Source organism: Macadamia integrifolia, unplaced genomic scaffold (assembly GCF_013358625.1).
Source record: "Macadamia integrifolia cultivar HAES 741 unplaced genomic scaffold, SCU_Mint_v3 scaffold1681, whole genome shotgun sequence".
In the NCBI taxonomy this organism is placed as follows: Eukaryota; Viridiplantae; Streptophyta; class Magnoliopsida; order Proteales; family Proteaceae; genus Macadamia; species Macadamia integrifolia.
Genome location: NW_024868307.1, coordinates 92,818 through 107,931, shown reverse-complemented (window position 1 = coordinate 107,931; position 15,114 = coordinate 92,818). Strand labels below are relative to the sequence as shown.

Below are 15,114 nucleotides of genomic sequence, written 5' to 3'. Positions count from 1 at the left end.
ATTATTACTGCTGCACCTGCTGCTGCGTTATTACTGCTACACCTGCTGCCTTACCCGACTGCTGCTGCAACATATTTCTGCCGGTACAAAACTGCTCTGCTGCACCTGCTGCCTCTACATCACTGCTGCTGCTACGTGTTACTGCCGTTACAATACTGCTGCCGCTGCACACTGCTGCCTTTACATCACTGCTGCTACTCTCTCTACAATCGGCTGGATGTATCTTCTTCAACTAAAAGTGAACTACAACCTCTTTATTTTGGAGGACCTTGATCTCTTCTTCTCTCCTCAGATCTGAATAGCAGTATAGTAAAGTATTAAACTAAACCCTCCCCACCTCCCTTAATCCCTATTATATATATTGCAACCCATTGACGTTGAAGCCTGTCTTTGCCCCTTGTTTATGCCTATTTGATCGATTGTTTGCATATCTATTTTGGGTGTCTAGATGGATTTGTGCTGAACCTAATATTCGTATGTCGTTTGTTCCCTTCCCCATGCCCCCACTTGAAGCTTGAGTAAGAATTTATGTGTTTTTCCGTCTAGATTAATATTGCTTTTGGCTACTTTGTTTATTAGTCTCGCTTTATCTTGCATGCTTAATCGTGTTTGCTGAGATTCTTTGGTCTTATTTACCTAAGCCCCTTGAGTTAACCCTACCTAGTTAATTAATCTTGTAGGAGACCTAGTCACCTAGGAACCCCCCTACATCACAGGTCATGTAACTTTTCTGATTCATTTCTTGATTTGTGAAATATAGACCCTATAAATTGTTCGGTAATGTCACTGAATACTTTACTTTCTCTAATCATTCCAAATTTTAATCATATGCCACTGCAAAGTCCAAACACTTAATCTTTCATTGTATAGGACCTCTAACACTTAATCTTTCATTGTATAGGACCTCTAAACATATGTTAGTTTTATGTTAATCTGAAGTGTAGGTTTTACATACCTATGTAGTGTACACATAAATTCTATATTGAATCCACACATATACATACCTATGTATTGTACACATAAATTCTATATTGAATCCACACATACCAGTTCTGCATGCAGTTCAGAGCATGTTCCCATCAGATGTTGAACTTTTTTAAGCTCCAATACAGAATACAGAATTTAAAAGTAATCTTAAATTGTGTGTGCTTAAAACGATATCACTCTGTAGATTTTTTATCATTTTAGGTGACTTCTCAATATCGCAAGATTATGTTTAAGATAAGATAACTAGTTTTGCCCACTACGACAGGGAATTCCGGTATCTCATTACTTTAAAATCCACTTTTAACGGAGAAGCCTAAATTCCTAATAGTCATGGAAATTAGATTCAGCAGATAGCATAAGTAATTCACATGTATCAGATTATGGCCACTTGATCAAACATAAGTCAGATCTTTCATGGCAGTCTGGTTTCTCAAAGATCACAAAAAAGCATAATTAGTTCGGATGCTAGGACTCTTTGAAGTCACAATAGAGATCTGATTGGTTGAGGCTCCATTAAGTTAGGACACTTCTGTGACACAATCATGGGAACACAAATTGGCAACTAAATTTGATCTATTTCTCCTAATTGTACTATCTACGGTATCTTTCTTTTCATTTATTCATTTTTCTACAGTCTACGGCATCTTTCTCTCTTTCTCTCCTTGAATCTGTCTATATTCTTTTGAGCCAACAAAATGATTCAGTTTCTTTGCTTTTAATACCATTGAATTAATGTTCATAAAATTTAAAAACACAAAAAGGGATAATAAAATATTATCTTAATCAATCGATTGAAGAGAGGTCTTCATAGAAATACAACTAAGCATATCCCAAAGGGAACAAAAAGGAGAGAAAGGACAGATCAAAACCGGGAGAAGACATGGGTAAGTGATCATACTGTCAATTCCTAGTTGCTTCACAGCAACAACAAACTGTTGATGGAGCTCAACCGACCAGACCACCCGCGGCTTCTTCAATGTTGAAGTATCATCCCTTTCCTCCCCTTCATCTTCATCATCTTTCCTCTTCTTGGAGCTCTTCCAGCTCCCTTCATTCACTGAGGATGCATAGTCTACATCATCAGATGTCTTTTGGGATCGGTCACAATCTTCCACACTCCCTGATTGCTCAAAGTCCTTCAATTCATTTCTCCTCTTCCGAACCACATGCTGCCATAGGTTTTTTATCGCCTCAATCCGAACTGGTTTGATCAAGTAATCACATGCACCATGAGTGACACCCTTCATAACAACATCTTTTCCATCATCAGCTGACATCACTGCATAAAATGGCAAAAATCACAGATAAATTAACTATAAAGCATCAGTTTTTTCATTATAGGTAAAGTTGAACAGAAATTACTAAGCATGCAGACTTACTGATAACAGGCAAGTCCATCTCCAGCCCAATGTGCTCAAGAAGCTTAAATCCATTCATGTCTGGCATGTGGACGTCACTAAGAACAATATCGAACCCAGTTTTACTCTCTCGAAGCATAGACAATGCAAGCTTAGCCTGACTACATGTGGTTACTGAAAATAACCCAACCCATTCAATCAATCGATGGATAAAATAAAGCAAACACCTCACACTTTTAACAGAATCCAAGAGATTAGCAATCACTCATGCATCTTGAGTTTAACATTTACTCACAAACTATTCTAAATCGACATGATATGTTTGCTCAAGTTTTTTCTAATTTGATTTTATAGCTATATCATAATGGGTTTATTCTCTGTTTTTCAGAAATTCCAGATCCTCTAATCACCAACAGAAAACAAAGTTAAGAAAGTTAACATAGAGAGTATCTGTTCTACCAAACGATTCTCTTAAGCAAAACGAAATTGAAAGGGGGGAAAAAAATCATTTCAACTTGATAAGGAGATTACCTTCATAGAGGCAATTCCGAAGCATTTTCTCTAGAATTTTGAGACAAGTCGGATCATCATCAACGACCAAAACCCGAAGACCAGCCGGGAACTGATCAGACACCCCATCACCAAGCTTCCGTGTAGCCGTTGAACTCGCCGTCGACATAGACCTATCCATGTTTATGTGTTGAAACCACCACCAAACTTGCTTCTTTATGCTCTCTCTCTCTCTCTCTCTCTCTCTCTCTCTCGATTCTTGATTCTTGATTAAATCCGAATCGCCATTAAAGCGTTTGAACAGGGCCTATCTGTATTCATCTGTTGAATCATCAATCAGCTCTAGAACACCAACCCACCTATTCACTTCCTTCCTTCTTCTTCTATCTCGATTAAACGACCAAATACACATGCGAAAAGACCCAATTCCAATTCCAAATCCAAATCCAGAGAGGACCCAATTCTAATAATCTCAACCAGTCATTGTATCTTTCTGGAAAAAACAACCAAAATAGATGGAAACTGGAGAAGACGAGCTCCGATAAAAACTGAACATCATCATCGTCAAGCTTTTTATACTTTTATTTATATATTTGTTAATATTTTAAGACGCCAACCCACAAATCTTCCATAAATAATACAGAATGAAAGGATATGAGTAGCTGTTTTTCAGCTATTTTGATTATTTTTTTTCCTTAATTTTCTTCTTTTTAAAAATTAATAAATAAATTTCCTATAACGATGGATCCAGCTCATTAGATCAAATTTCAATTGGGTTTCTCATGATTCTGTCAAAACTCAAGAAAAAAAAAAAGCAAGATAGATAGATCTAACATAACATCTCTAAGGATTCTGTGTCAAAGATTTTTCTTTTTCTTTTTCATATTTTAAACAAAATAAAATTCTCTTGAATCTCTCTTCTCTCCTTTTAAAGCAGATACCCTTAGACCAAGTAAACTCTTAAGAGTGAATCACATCCATTGATTTACTTCTCATGATGACGTGGCAACATCTGATCATCCAATTCAGAGTCCAAGAAAAGTATCAAAGAGGGGAAGCAGTTAAAGTAGTGTTAGTTCAGACAGTGATAATAATAAATTATTTATTTTTAATTTTTTATAATTTCAAAATTTAATAATTTTTTATTTCTTTTAGTTTTAGCTTTTTATGGAGTGAGATATGCTTTTAAGGTAAACGAATATATGTGACTGCGAGCATTGTTTCACGCGGGGGCATTAAACCCTTAAACTATTTGGCCCTAGTCATAGGGGGACTGCCACGTGGCATGTCGTTCTCTGTTGGAAAAAGGGTTTAATCCCATAATACCTTTTCTACCTTTCCTTCTGTGTCTCTTCTCTCTTCAACTAAAGGGTGAAGGGTCCGTGTGCTTATTATGCTCTCTAGTAGAGAAGATGATGATGATGACATGAAGCTTCAAATCACGCGTCACATTACATCTTAAAGTCACAACTCGTGGGTCCCAAGGAAAAAGATGTGAAGGGATGAAACGAAGATGATCAAGTTGATTTATACGAGAGGCTTATGAGTTATGATTGATGGGATTTCCTTAAATCATCCCTTTTTTTTTTTTTTTTGGGCGGGGGGGGGTGGGGTGGGGGTGGGGGGTGTGTGGGGGTGGGGGGTGTACAGAATCCTTAAATTATTCTTATAGATATGAGGCTGGAGCATGGAGGATCCATTTCACCACTTGGAGTGATTTGGGTTCGGGTCATGGACATAGGTGTCGGGTACTCGTATTTATCGATATCAATATGGATCTATTGAATTTGATTGGACCATTTTACCTTTCAAAATACTGATACTTAGGGTCCATTTGATTTTGTTTATGTGCTAAGAAACGATTTTTAAAATTGCAAAAAGGTGTTTGATTTTTCTGTTTCCAAAAATGTTTTAACAGCGTAGTCGAGTTTAAAACACGAATGATTGCACGATGTTGTAGGTATGCACCTCGAGTGAAGGCACGACGTTGGAGTTGCAGTTATGCTTCATGGAGATGAGCTTTAGAAGGATGAAGACAATCCGAAACTGTGAGCTTCTCACAACTAGGTTAGAGTCACCGCTTTTGGATAGCTAGAAATTTCAACAATGGATTGGGGTTGGGGTAGGTCGAGTGAAGTATCAAGTTTTTTACAATTCTTGTCCCTCCCACTTGTTTTTAAAAACAAAAAAAAACAAGACTGAATTGTTTCTACATTCCTATTTATAGACACAAAAATAAGCATAAATTTATATTTATATTTCTATTTTGAAAAGCAAGTGAAAAGAAACAAAAAAATCAAACGGCTTTGGGGTGTTTTCCGTTTCTGAACACAGAAAAAACAAAAAACATGTTTCTAAAAACAAAATCAAACGGACTCTTAGGGCCCGTTTGATAACGTTCCTGTCGTTTCTGTTTCAAGAAATGACAGAAACATAAATTTTCGTTTCTATAAACATAAACAGAATTAAAAGTGTTTGATAAGTCATATTTTTGAAAGTCAATAGTAATCACCGAAAGAATGACCACGAGTCGTTTATAGAAACGGCAAAACAGTTTTATCAAACGATTTTTATTCAATTTTTACCGTTTTTTGGACACAAACGGTAGAAACGTGTTTCTTGAAACGTTATCAAACAGACCCTTCATTTTTTTTACTGTTTTACCCTCCCATGTTCCAATTCCACCAATATGTTATCAGTCAGATTTTTGTATTGATCACTGAGTGATACAACTTATCTGACAGAGGTTGGTGAAAAATGAAATTTTAGAACTTATGTTTTAGTATATAGATTTAGTATGTTTGAGGTTTGATTTATATGGGTTATGCTAGGGCTAGAATAGGGTTAGGTTGGATTGGGTTGAGCTTTTTAAAACCCTAATTCAATAATGGATCTGGTTGGCTTAGATTGAGTTTGCTCTACCATTATCTTAGTGCCAAAAACCTCAATCAAAGCCCAACCCTAGTGGGCTCAGCCTTACCCAGGCCTACCGAAGGAATCAAGAAAAGATGCTCTGAAAATTCTGATTAGATTCTTCCTTAACTTTTCAAAAGGGACAGGCCTTTTGAGCAAAATTATAATCCCCTATCTCTGTGTAATACGGTGGCTCGTGACTTACCCAAGTAAGACCTCTTCGTGGCTGAAAAGGACTGGGCCCCACACTGCATAGTTCAAAAGGTCAGAAGGATGGGTGGACTTTGGAGCAATGAAGGAGATGGGCCCGACCCACTTCCCATGAGTTGCCATCAGTCCACATCAGCGATGAGAGGGAAGTGGCAACAAACGTAACGTTTTGGACTTCCAAACCATGAAGCAAAAGGACACGTGGCACAGGTGTTGGAACTTCCAAAACAAAATGAAAAAAGGCCCAACTCAAAATGACGGGTGAATAACCCGACACCACAAACAAAGCGGTCGGGTGGGCCCCAACTCCGCCTGAAGGAATTGACCGCTCTCCTATTTTTCCCTGTTTACCATGTCCACCACTTGGCGATTTGTCTGTCATCCATCATCCGTGCCAGCATCTAAATAACGTTCAATCCAATTCAACTTTTACCACGTGTCATCCTTGATATGCTTTGAAAATTGGTTTCAAAAGTCAAAATCGATTCGGTTTGGAGAACACAATCGACTCCGTAGCTAATGGTTGCAAGGAAAAAAATAGAAAATAAGTGAATTATTATTGCCACAAGAGTTGTTATTTTTCAAATATCACCCATGTGGAAAAGTGATGTATTTAATTCAATCATTGACTTGAATAGTGATGGCGTGATTTATATTAACCACATGTCAAATTTCATAGTTAATTTAATCAATTATTCTTCTTTGTATAAGTATGCATCCTCTTTGTGTACATGTATATGTGTTAGTTTTTTAGACAATATTGTGTATTCTTCCAACTTTGATTAGAAACAGAAGATTTAGATTATAAAAAATAAATGATTGTGATGCATTTTGTTAAATTGGCACCATGTTCGTAGACCCATTAATTATGACAATTTCTTATATAACAAACATGAAACCCACAGGATAAGCCCTCTCACAATTATAACAATTTTGGAAAACATAAGGTTTGATAATTCCGCTTCCTTTCCCATAATTTTCCTCACAAAAATCCCTATAGAAACGAATTGAAATCAAATCATCACTAAATGGAAATTCTTACAATCATCACCTAACATGATTTTGTAACAAATTCTGAAAAATTCCAAATCTTGTATAATTTTTTTTTGTAATTAATTTCACTTCCCTAATTACTTTTAGCCTTTATGTTGGAAAGATAACATTTGTTATACTAGTGGATAGTCATGCACTGCATAAACCATTATTTCCTCCATAGAAATAAAAATATAAAATAAAAATAAAAACCATTACTATGAGCAACGGAGTAAAAAGTTAGGGCCTCTAGGCAAAATGCCCAGTTCTAGTCTGTAGGATGATCATTTTATACTTTATGCGAAAATACCAAAAATTATGATATCAAGGATTCTAACTTTGGAATCAAGAGTCAAATTAGTCCTTTCATGGATTATGATTTAATCTAGATTGAATCAACTAAAATCGCTCTTGAAAACCCTTAAATCGATTGCTTCAAAAATATTTAGAATCAAAATCGATCATGATCAATTCTAATCCAAATCGGGTGATTCATCGATTTGATTATAATTTCTAAGACACTGATTAAAGACATTGCAAAGTCACCTTTTTCGAAACCCCACATAGACATGACTAACATTATGTAATGGCCTTTTGGAGTAGGGGTTAGGAGTTTATATCCATCCACTCAACAACAAAACTAATGGAAGTTACAAGTTATTTTGCATATTATTGTTGGGTAGGGTTTGGGAAGGAAGGGGAGGCAGCAAATTTTTTATATTATTATTATTTTTTTTTTTAAGGAAGGGCCTTCCAACTTGCGACCCTTTACGCGACTCCACAAGTGTTTATTTACATATGGAACTGTCATGTGCTCATCAGCTCATCATGTGTTATGCATTTACTTAAATAAGCATAGATAGAGAGATGTGGGTTGACAAGTGCTAAGTTGTGGTTGGTAGTTGGCACATGCATCTTGTTTGATAATCCCCTCTTGTGCTTCAAATATATTAATATTAATGACTCACACCACTACATGAATATTATATGTAAATCTGAAACTGATTGCGGAAAGAGAAACATATGGCAGATTGATATAACAAGTTTTAGGTTAATTAATATCTGGAAAAGGAAAGCCCTATCAGGCTCATACAGACAGATTCTCTCTCTTCTTTAAAAATGTAAGTCGTTTTCTCTCGCTTCTTCAATATAACAAGTAAGATAATATAAGTAGGCAACGTGTAGATTCCACTCTTTTAATACAATTTTGTTAACATTTTTTTTTTTTTTCGATAATCTAAAGCATATAGTTTGAAAACTAGGGTTTGACTTGGGCGAATCACCCGACTTGAGTAAGAAAAAATGAAACCTAATTAGAAGTCAAGAAAACTCACTCAGGTTTAAGAAATGACTAAAACAAATACCGATGCTTATTCCTTAGATACCATCATTGTTCTTTTCTGGGAAAATAAATTTATAATCTGTGGGCCTTCTTCCTCCATGCGGTATTGCTCCATCAGGCTTTCGCCCAGGATTTGAATTGATGTCCTTTCATTGATTCTTGTTTCATTGATTTCCTAAAGATTTCATTTCAATTGGAATTTGGTTATTCAAAATGTACGATGATCCGACTCAGCCAAGTTATATGAATTCACGAAGTGTTTTTTTTTATTTTTTTATTGGATCATAACCATTCATAGATAATAAGTTTGATTTACAACTAAACAAACCAATGGGGTTGGTAACCTAGTGGTGAAAATGCCCTCAATCCATCACCGCTCGAGTCGGCTGGTTGTATGTTCAAGTCTTTACATGCCCACTATGGCTCATTGGTCCTGCGGAAACGTTGCTTGCCGTATGGGGGCTTGTCCTAGAAGCTATGATCACTACCATGGAGCACCCCCCCTCTCTCTCTCTCTCTCTCTCTCTCTCTCTCTCTATATATATATATATATATACATATTGACTTTAATATTAGAAAATTTTGTTCTCTTTACTTGCGAAGCAATTATATATAACCTTGGTACTTCCTCACTAGAGAAAAGGAAGAAGGAAGATATTAAAAAAATAAGCATACAAGTCCTCTTTATTTAATGGGATTGATGATACATCTATATGTATATTTAGAACATGTAATCTTCTTTTTGTAGAGGACAGTTGTTAGTGCAATTGCCAAACCCCCGGGAAGTTTCAATTTCAAGATCTCTTGTTCGTCATATTGCATAGAATCCCTCGACCACCTCACAAAAAAAAAAAAATATATATATATATATATATATTAAAAGTTCTTTTTAAGTCGTGGATGTCAATAAAAAAAATCATTTTATTTAATTGAATAGTTAATAAGGTTGCATTTGAGAGAGAGAGATTCATATGATTTCATCACCATTTAATATAGGAGATGAATTGTCGAGAGCTATGGTGTTTCATTCTTAGCCACTTATATGAGAATATGGTAAGATTAGTTTTCCTACGAAAAAGAACTCTCTCCATCAACCAAATGAAACAAGTCCCTCCAAATAAATGGACCAAAAAGATTTCTATTCAAAAAAAAAAAAAAAAAAAAAAAACTGCTATCCTTTGGGCCATAGAAACAATGGGCCTATGAGCATAGCAGAAGGAGAGAGGAGAGCTAAAAGGATGAGAATAAACTTCTCATATCAAATACAAGATTCCTAGTTCTCCAATCATGCTTATATGAATCGGCATCTTCAATTACCTCAACCGCATCTGGATAGACTCAACAGGCTCAGATCCTTTGCATGGGCCTCTCTCGGGGGGTTTATGCTATATCCAATTTCCTCCTCTTGCCAGAACATATAAGAAAAGCACAAACATAACTAGGGGTGAAAGTTTGGCTTGATGAGCCCGAGCCCAAGCCCGAATCCGAGCCAAAATGGTCCTGGGCTGGACTAGGGTTTATGACTTCGAGTCCCAGGGTAGTATTTGAGCTGAGGTCTCAAGTTGAGCCCGGCCCAATTTGGAGGACCAACATGCATGCCACCATTCAAATAAAAAGCCCAAGATGGAAGAAAGCCACATTGTTCTAGCAAATGAGTACTTTTTGGGGTACAAATTCATAACTGGTATCTACTCTTTAAACATGGGAGTAATTAACTTCATAATGGAAATTTTAGAATAAGGGTATACCCTGTGCACGAGGCTTCGTGGAGAGGCTATTTCATGACTCAAACTTAAGACCATTAGCTTGTAATGAAGCAAACTTACCATTCCGGCAAGGTCTCATTGCAATAAGAAAAAAAAATGACACTTAAGTGGGACGAAATCACTATGCCTTCTTTGAGATACCCCCGCCCCCTATTTTTCCTATGACTTTATCATTTCAAGGACAAAACATCTATGTATCACCGTGCATGGTGAACAATTATGCTTGAAGCCTTCGATGGAGACAAAAGTTCTCTTGAATAACAAACTCGTCCCCTATTTGACAAACTATCCTATCACATATCATACACAAAATGCAGACCCTTCAAATAAACTAGATAATTTGTTGTAATAGTAAAAATAATAATAATAAAAAAAAAATCCCAACTTAATGCTTTACTTGATTAATTGAAGTTCTATTATAAAGAAAGAAACTTAATATCTGAAATAACTTGTTCAAAACGCTATTTTAAATATTATCTGATAAGTTTGGACTTCCCCATAAAAATACTAAGTTAGTAACCTCATGATTCATGAGTTTAAGTAGGTTAAGCAACAAATCAATGGTTGAAAAAATAAATTTGTTTCTCAAAAAAAAAAAATATATATATATATATATATATATATATAAACAAACTGAAACAAGCTTCTCCCTTGCAATAACCTATGATATTGTAGCACACTTTTATTCCTTAAAGAAAAAGGTATTTGAATCATTAAGTATGTTTTTTACTCGAATAATTTAAATCACTAATAAAAAAGAGAATGATTCTTTTATACTATGGAACATTTAGTTGAGATAGGACCATCAAATTAAACACTTGGCTAATCTAAATTCCAAGAATTAATTAGAGCCATAATTGTTAAATTCTTCCATGCCTAAAATAATAAGAGGTGTTATTAGAGTGGGATTTTAGCAACAATAAACATTGAAAAGCCCACCTCACAATTAAGAAGTCATGAGTTCAAACTCCCCTTTTGGACCTACCTATCCCCCAAAAAATATCATATATTAGGTAGTTCCCATATTAAGTAAAGATATTGGCCACATCATCATATAAATTGTGAGTTAACTTTTATCTGATGCAAATAAGGATTTAAAAATGGTTTGAAATCAACTTTGTTTGAAGAAATTGGAATATCCTTCACGAATCATACCTCAAGAATATTCAAACTAGGTTTACCAAGAAAAATGTATATTCAAAATAGATTTGGCACATAGAATATCCAAAGGATTCCCTATTATCTGTATATCCATTGGTCAAGATGATTAAGATTCACGCCATTCATTACTTCACCGGAATACATGCCTTTACCTAAAAAGACCAGATCACATGCCGTGCAAGGAAACCATTATGGTCTCCGATTCAACTGGGGACCAACGATGGGTCATGTTTCATTGCACGCAAGTGCCCAACGTTCAACTCCCATCCATTCACTTTTTTTTTTGCCCTGATAAAGAAAAGAAAATGAACAGATGCATGTTTAGCGGGGTTATCAATAATTTGTTATCTCATTTCTCCTTTTGTGAAAGTAGGTTAGGTGATAGATTATCTTAGTGATGGACATAGTGCATGTAGAACGTTTTGACTTGATCGATCAATATGGTATGTCAGGTAGAGAGTCGATACTTTATTATAGTCGGTCGTTATAAGCCTGTGACTTTGTAATGGTGCGTCAGGTCGACAGTCGACACTTATTATAATTAACCATAACTCATCAGTCTTTGTGCATAGATTCTTGCATTTGTCCTTATTTAGAATCCCCATGTAGTCGATTTCATTAAGTTGAGATAAGGTTTTGGATGTTATTGTTGTTGTTGTTGTTATAAAGAAAAGAGAACATTTTTTCGAAACATAAAGAATAAGGGAATGGTTTTTTTTATCCACGGTCAAGAGAATCCTTGATTAAGGCTTTCGGATTGTATTATTAATCATGTATTAAAGAAATAAATATTAACCACCATTGATGATTGTATTCTTCTTGTGCACCCATAGTGCAGTAAAATATTTTTCAAAGTGATATTTATCAACAAATTTGTTTAAAATATCGGAATTAGACTTGCCCGAGTGAATCCAGTGCCTAGCTAACGCACTGGCTTGCAGCTTTTCCTTAAGAAGCATGCGCCATAAGGTTAATGGATCGACTCCTACCACAACAGTTGGCCGATGATACGACAGACAGGGTATAATGGCCAAAAATACCCTATGGTATTGGTACCTTTGGGGGTAACTGGATCCGTGGATTCTTAAAACCTAGTTCATCCCCGACGAAGGGGAAAGGAGGACAAAGTACCACACTACCAAACCGGAGGAAAGAAAAGATTCGTTCATCATCAGATCGAAGCCCATGTTTTGTATCTGTATATTTACGTAAATACCCTCAGATGCTTATCCAACTACGGAGCACGGAAGCCAACTGGATCGGCTTGGAAGAAGCCAATCCCGGATCAGAAAAGATCATGTTCAGGTAGGCAGTGCAACAAAATAAAACCGGTGCGGATGCGATCCGAATTTCTTGGTTGCAGCATTGCACATGCGCTGCCCCAGTGCCCCCTCCCCCATCTTCTTCCTCTCTCTCTCTCTCTCTCTCTCTTTCTCTCTCTCTCTATTTTCTCTCTATCTGCGGTTACCTCCACGATTGACTCTCGCTCCATATACCCTCCCAGACCACAAAATTAACCGTTTATTAACGACCTCATACTCCTTATTTATAATTTGAACAGATACTTGTGGTTTTCCATCTCGAATTACTTCAAGTTCAAGGTATGTTCTTGTGCATCTTCCTCGTTTAAGAATCTGTTCTACATTTTCCTCTCAGATAAAATTCTTTTTGTGAGACCATTGGATTTTAATCTTCCGAGGAAGGAACTCGTTCTTACTTATCTCATTTTGTGTGTATTCATTATTTAGTTCGCAGGTTCCATCTCGTTACTTTCTTCCTTTTTCCCAGTTTCTGTGTTTAAAATTTGTGTTTGAATAGTATAACTATTAATGATTTGCTTTTATTAGGATTGGTTCTAGTCCAGGCATAGTCTTTAATCATTGTAATGGTGTGTTTCTGACTGGTTAACTTATCTCTTTCTCTTTTTTATTTGATCCCTCGTTCCCCTCTCCCTTCCTATGTTTAGCTTGGAACTTGTTCTATTGTTCTTGTTTTCCTTTGAGTTTAAGCAAATTTTGCATTTTTACTAGCCGGGTTCTTATCAGTTATGTCTTAATTTAATCGATCACTGGCAGGTCCTGATTAAAATTCAAGTTGGTTTGATGTTTGCTGTATATGATTTCTAGAATGATTGTACAATTATTGAATCGAAATGCTTTTCTTTTCTTTTTCCCAATTTTGCAATTTTTGGCATCTAAGTACTTGACACTCGTTTTTAAGTCTTGTGTTGATAAGTTTGTTGTTCCAGTTTCTTATCATCATCCTAGAATAATTTGTATCAAGTACGTTTTACAGGAGATGTGAGAATTCGATAAGCTTGCTTAGATCGAGTAGATTTCCACATCGAGAAGTTTGTGATAGCTAATATTTTTTAAACAGTCAAGTAGCTGATCCTGGACATCTAATAGCATCTTCTAAACAGGTTCATTGCCATGATTTGTTTATAGCTATATATGACAATGGAGAGCAAAGCCATTGTTATCCTTTTATTGGCAGGTTAAATGGAGATGGCATGCCCAGTGCACGGGGATCCCACCACTACGGGGTCTAGGGAGGGTCATAATGTACACAACCTTACCCCTTCTTCGCAAAGAGGTTGTGTCCCGACTTGAACCTGCAACCACTAGGTCGCAATATAGTAACCTTACTGGCAGGGTAAATGGAAAATAGAACATAAAAGGAGTTTAGCTAAGATATTGACATTTATCAGTGGTAGGGTTAGCATGAATAGAATTCAAAGTAAATACGTTCAAGGGATTTTAGGAGTTGCTTTAACGGGTTTCTATATGAGGGAAGGTTGATTGGGAGGATCTTAACATCTGCAATCAAAACTAATGATTGAACTAGTGAGGAGTGTTATGGTGCTAACAAAAGGTGGTAAAAGGACAAATTAAAGGCTGAAGATGACCTGGGTGAAGTGGTGAGAGAAGCGCTAACGGGTTTAAAGGCTCCAATGGCTTTAGTGGAATGGTGGAACAGGATTTCTGTGGCCAACACGTGTTAGTGGGATAAGATTAAGTATCAAGGCAGTAACCTAAATATTCATCATAGAGTAAGTCAAATCACCCTTCCTTCCACCCGCCCCCACGCCCAAAAAAAAAAAAAATAGTTACGAAGGATTGAAGCAAAGGGAGAAAGAAAAAGAAGATCATGGAGTCAAATTAGCTATAAGAGGCTGCTACTGTACAGAAAAAGTAAAAGAATTTCAGCATAATGGGGCATAGAACCCCAATCAGCTGGAAGACAAGGGACAAGACTTCTCTCTGAATTCTTTTGCTGGATCTGTTGTTGTACAGTGAAGGGATCCAAGTTTTTTCTTCCTCCTTTTAATGGTATTACAGGAAGCCTACTTTAGCTAAAGAGTATAGAATTTATAAGCATGGAAATTTGGATAAAATACCCTAGTTTTAACCTTTTTGATACCTCAAATATAGGAATTCTTTGAAGTGGGTACATCTAACAACTATTGGATGCACCAACTATATGTCCAAGACAAGTAAATCCAATTAGCAAATATTGTGATAATTGACCTTCTATTTATGGATAAAATTATCATATGTTCATGGATATCTTTCTTGGAATTTTGGTGCCTAAGGTAACTATATCTTCCATTTGTATTGAGGACACTCTTTGAGAGGAGAAGAACATATTATCAGCCAGTGTATGATTATTGATTCTCAAAGTTTTGAAGTATTGTGGAGTTATTATTAGGAGATGGCTTCCTTCACCCATGGAGAAGAAGGTATTCCTTCTCCTTGGGTCATGATGGCCATGGGATGGGGGCCAAAAGGCAAGGGAATGCTTTTTCGGAATTCATCCAGGGAGGGGGGGGGGG

The 15,114-nt window shown here is 36.3% G+C and overlaps 1 protein-coding gene across 1 annotated transcript in view; it reads right to left on the bottom strand.

Moving 5' to 3' along the window:
- LOC122064557 (two-component response regulator ARR2) overlaps positions 1-3,685 on the bottom strand; it is a 9,035-nt gene extending 5,350 nt beyond the window's left edge. Inside the window, exons 1-3 of the mRNA XM_042628277.1 lie at positions 2,877-3,685; positions 2,367-2,519; positions 1,886-2,266 (exon numbers count right to left, since the gene is read on the bottom strand). Of these exons, the coding sequence (XP_042484211.1) occupies positions 1,886-2,266; positions 2,367-2,519; positions 2,877-3,036 (694 nt within the window). The 5' untranslated portion in view covers positions 3,037-3,685. The remainder of the gene's footprint in view (positions 1-1,885; positions 2,267-2,366; positions 2,520-2,876) is intronic.
- Between the last annotated feature and the right edge of the window lie 11,429 nt (positions 3,686-15,114).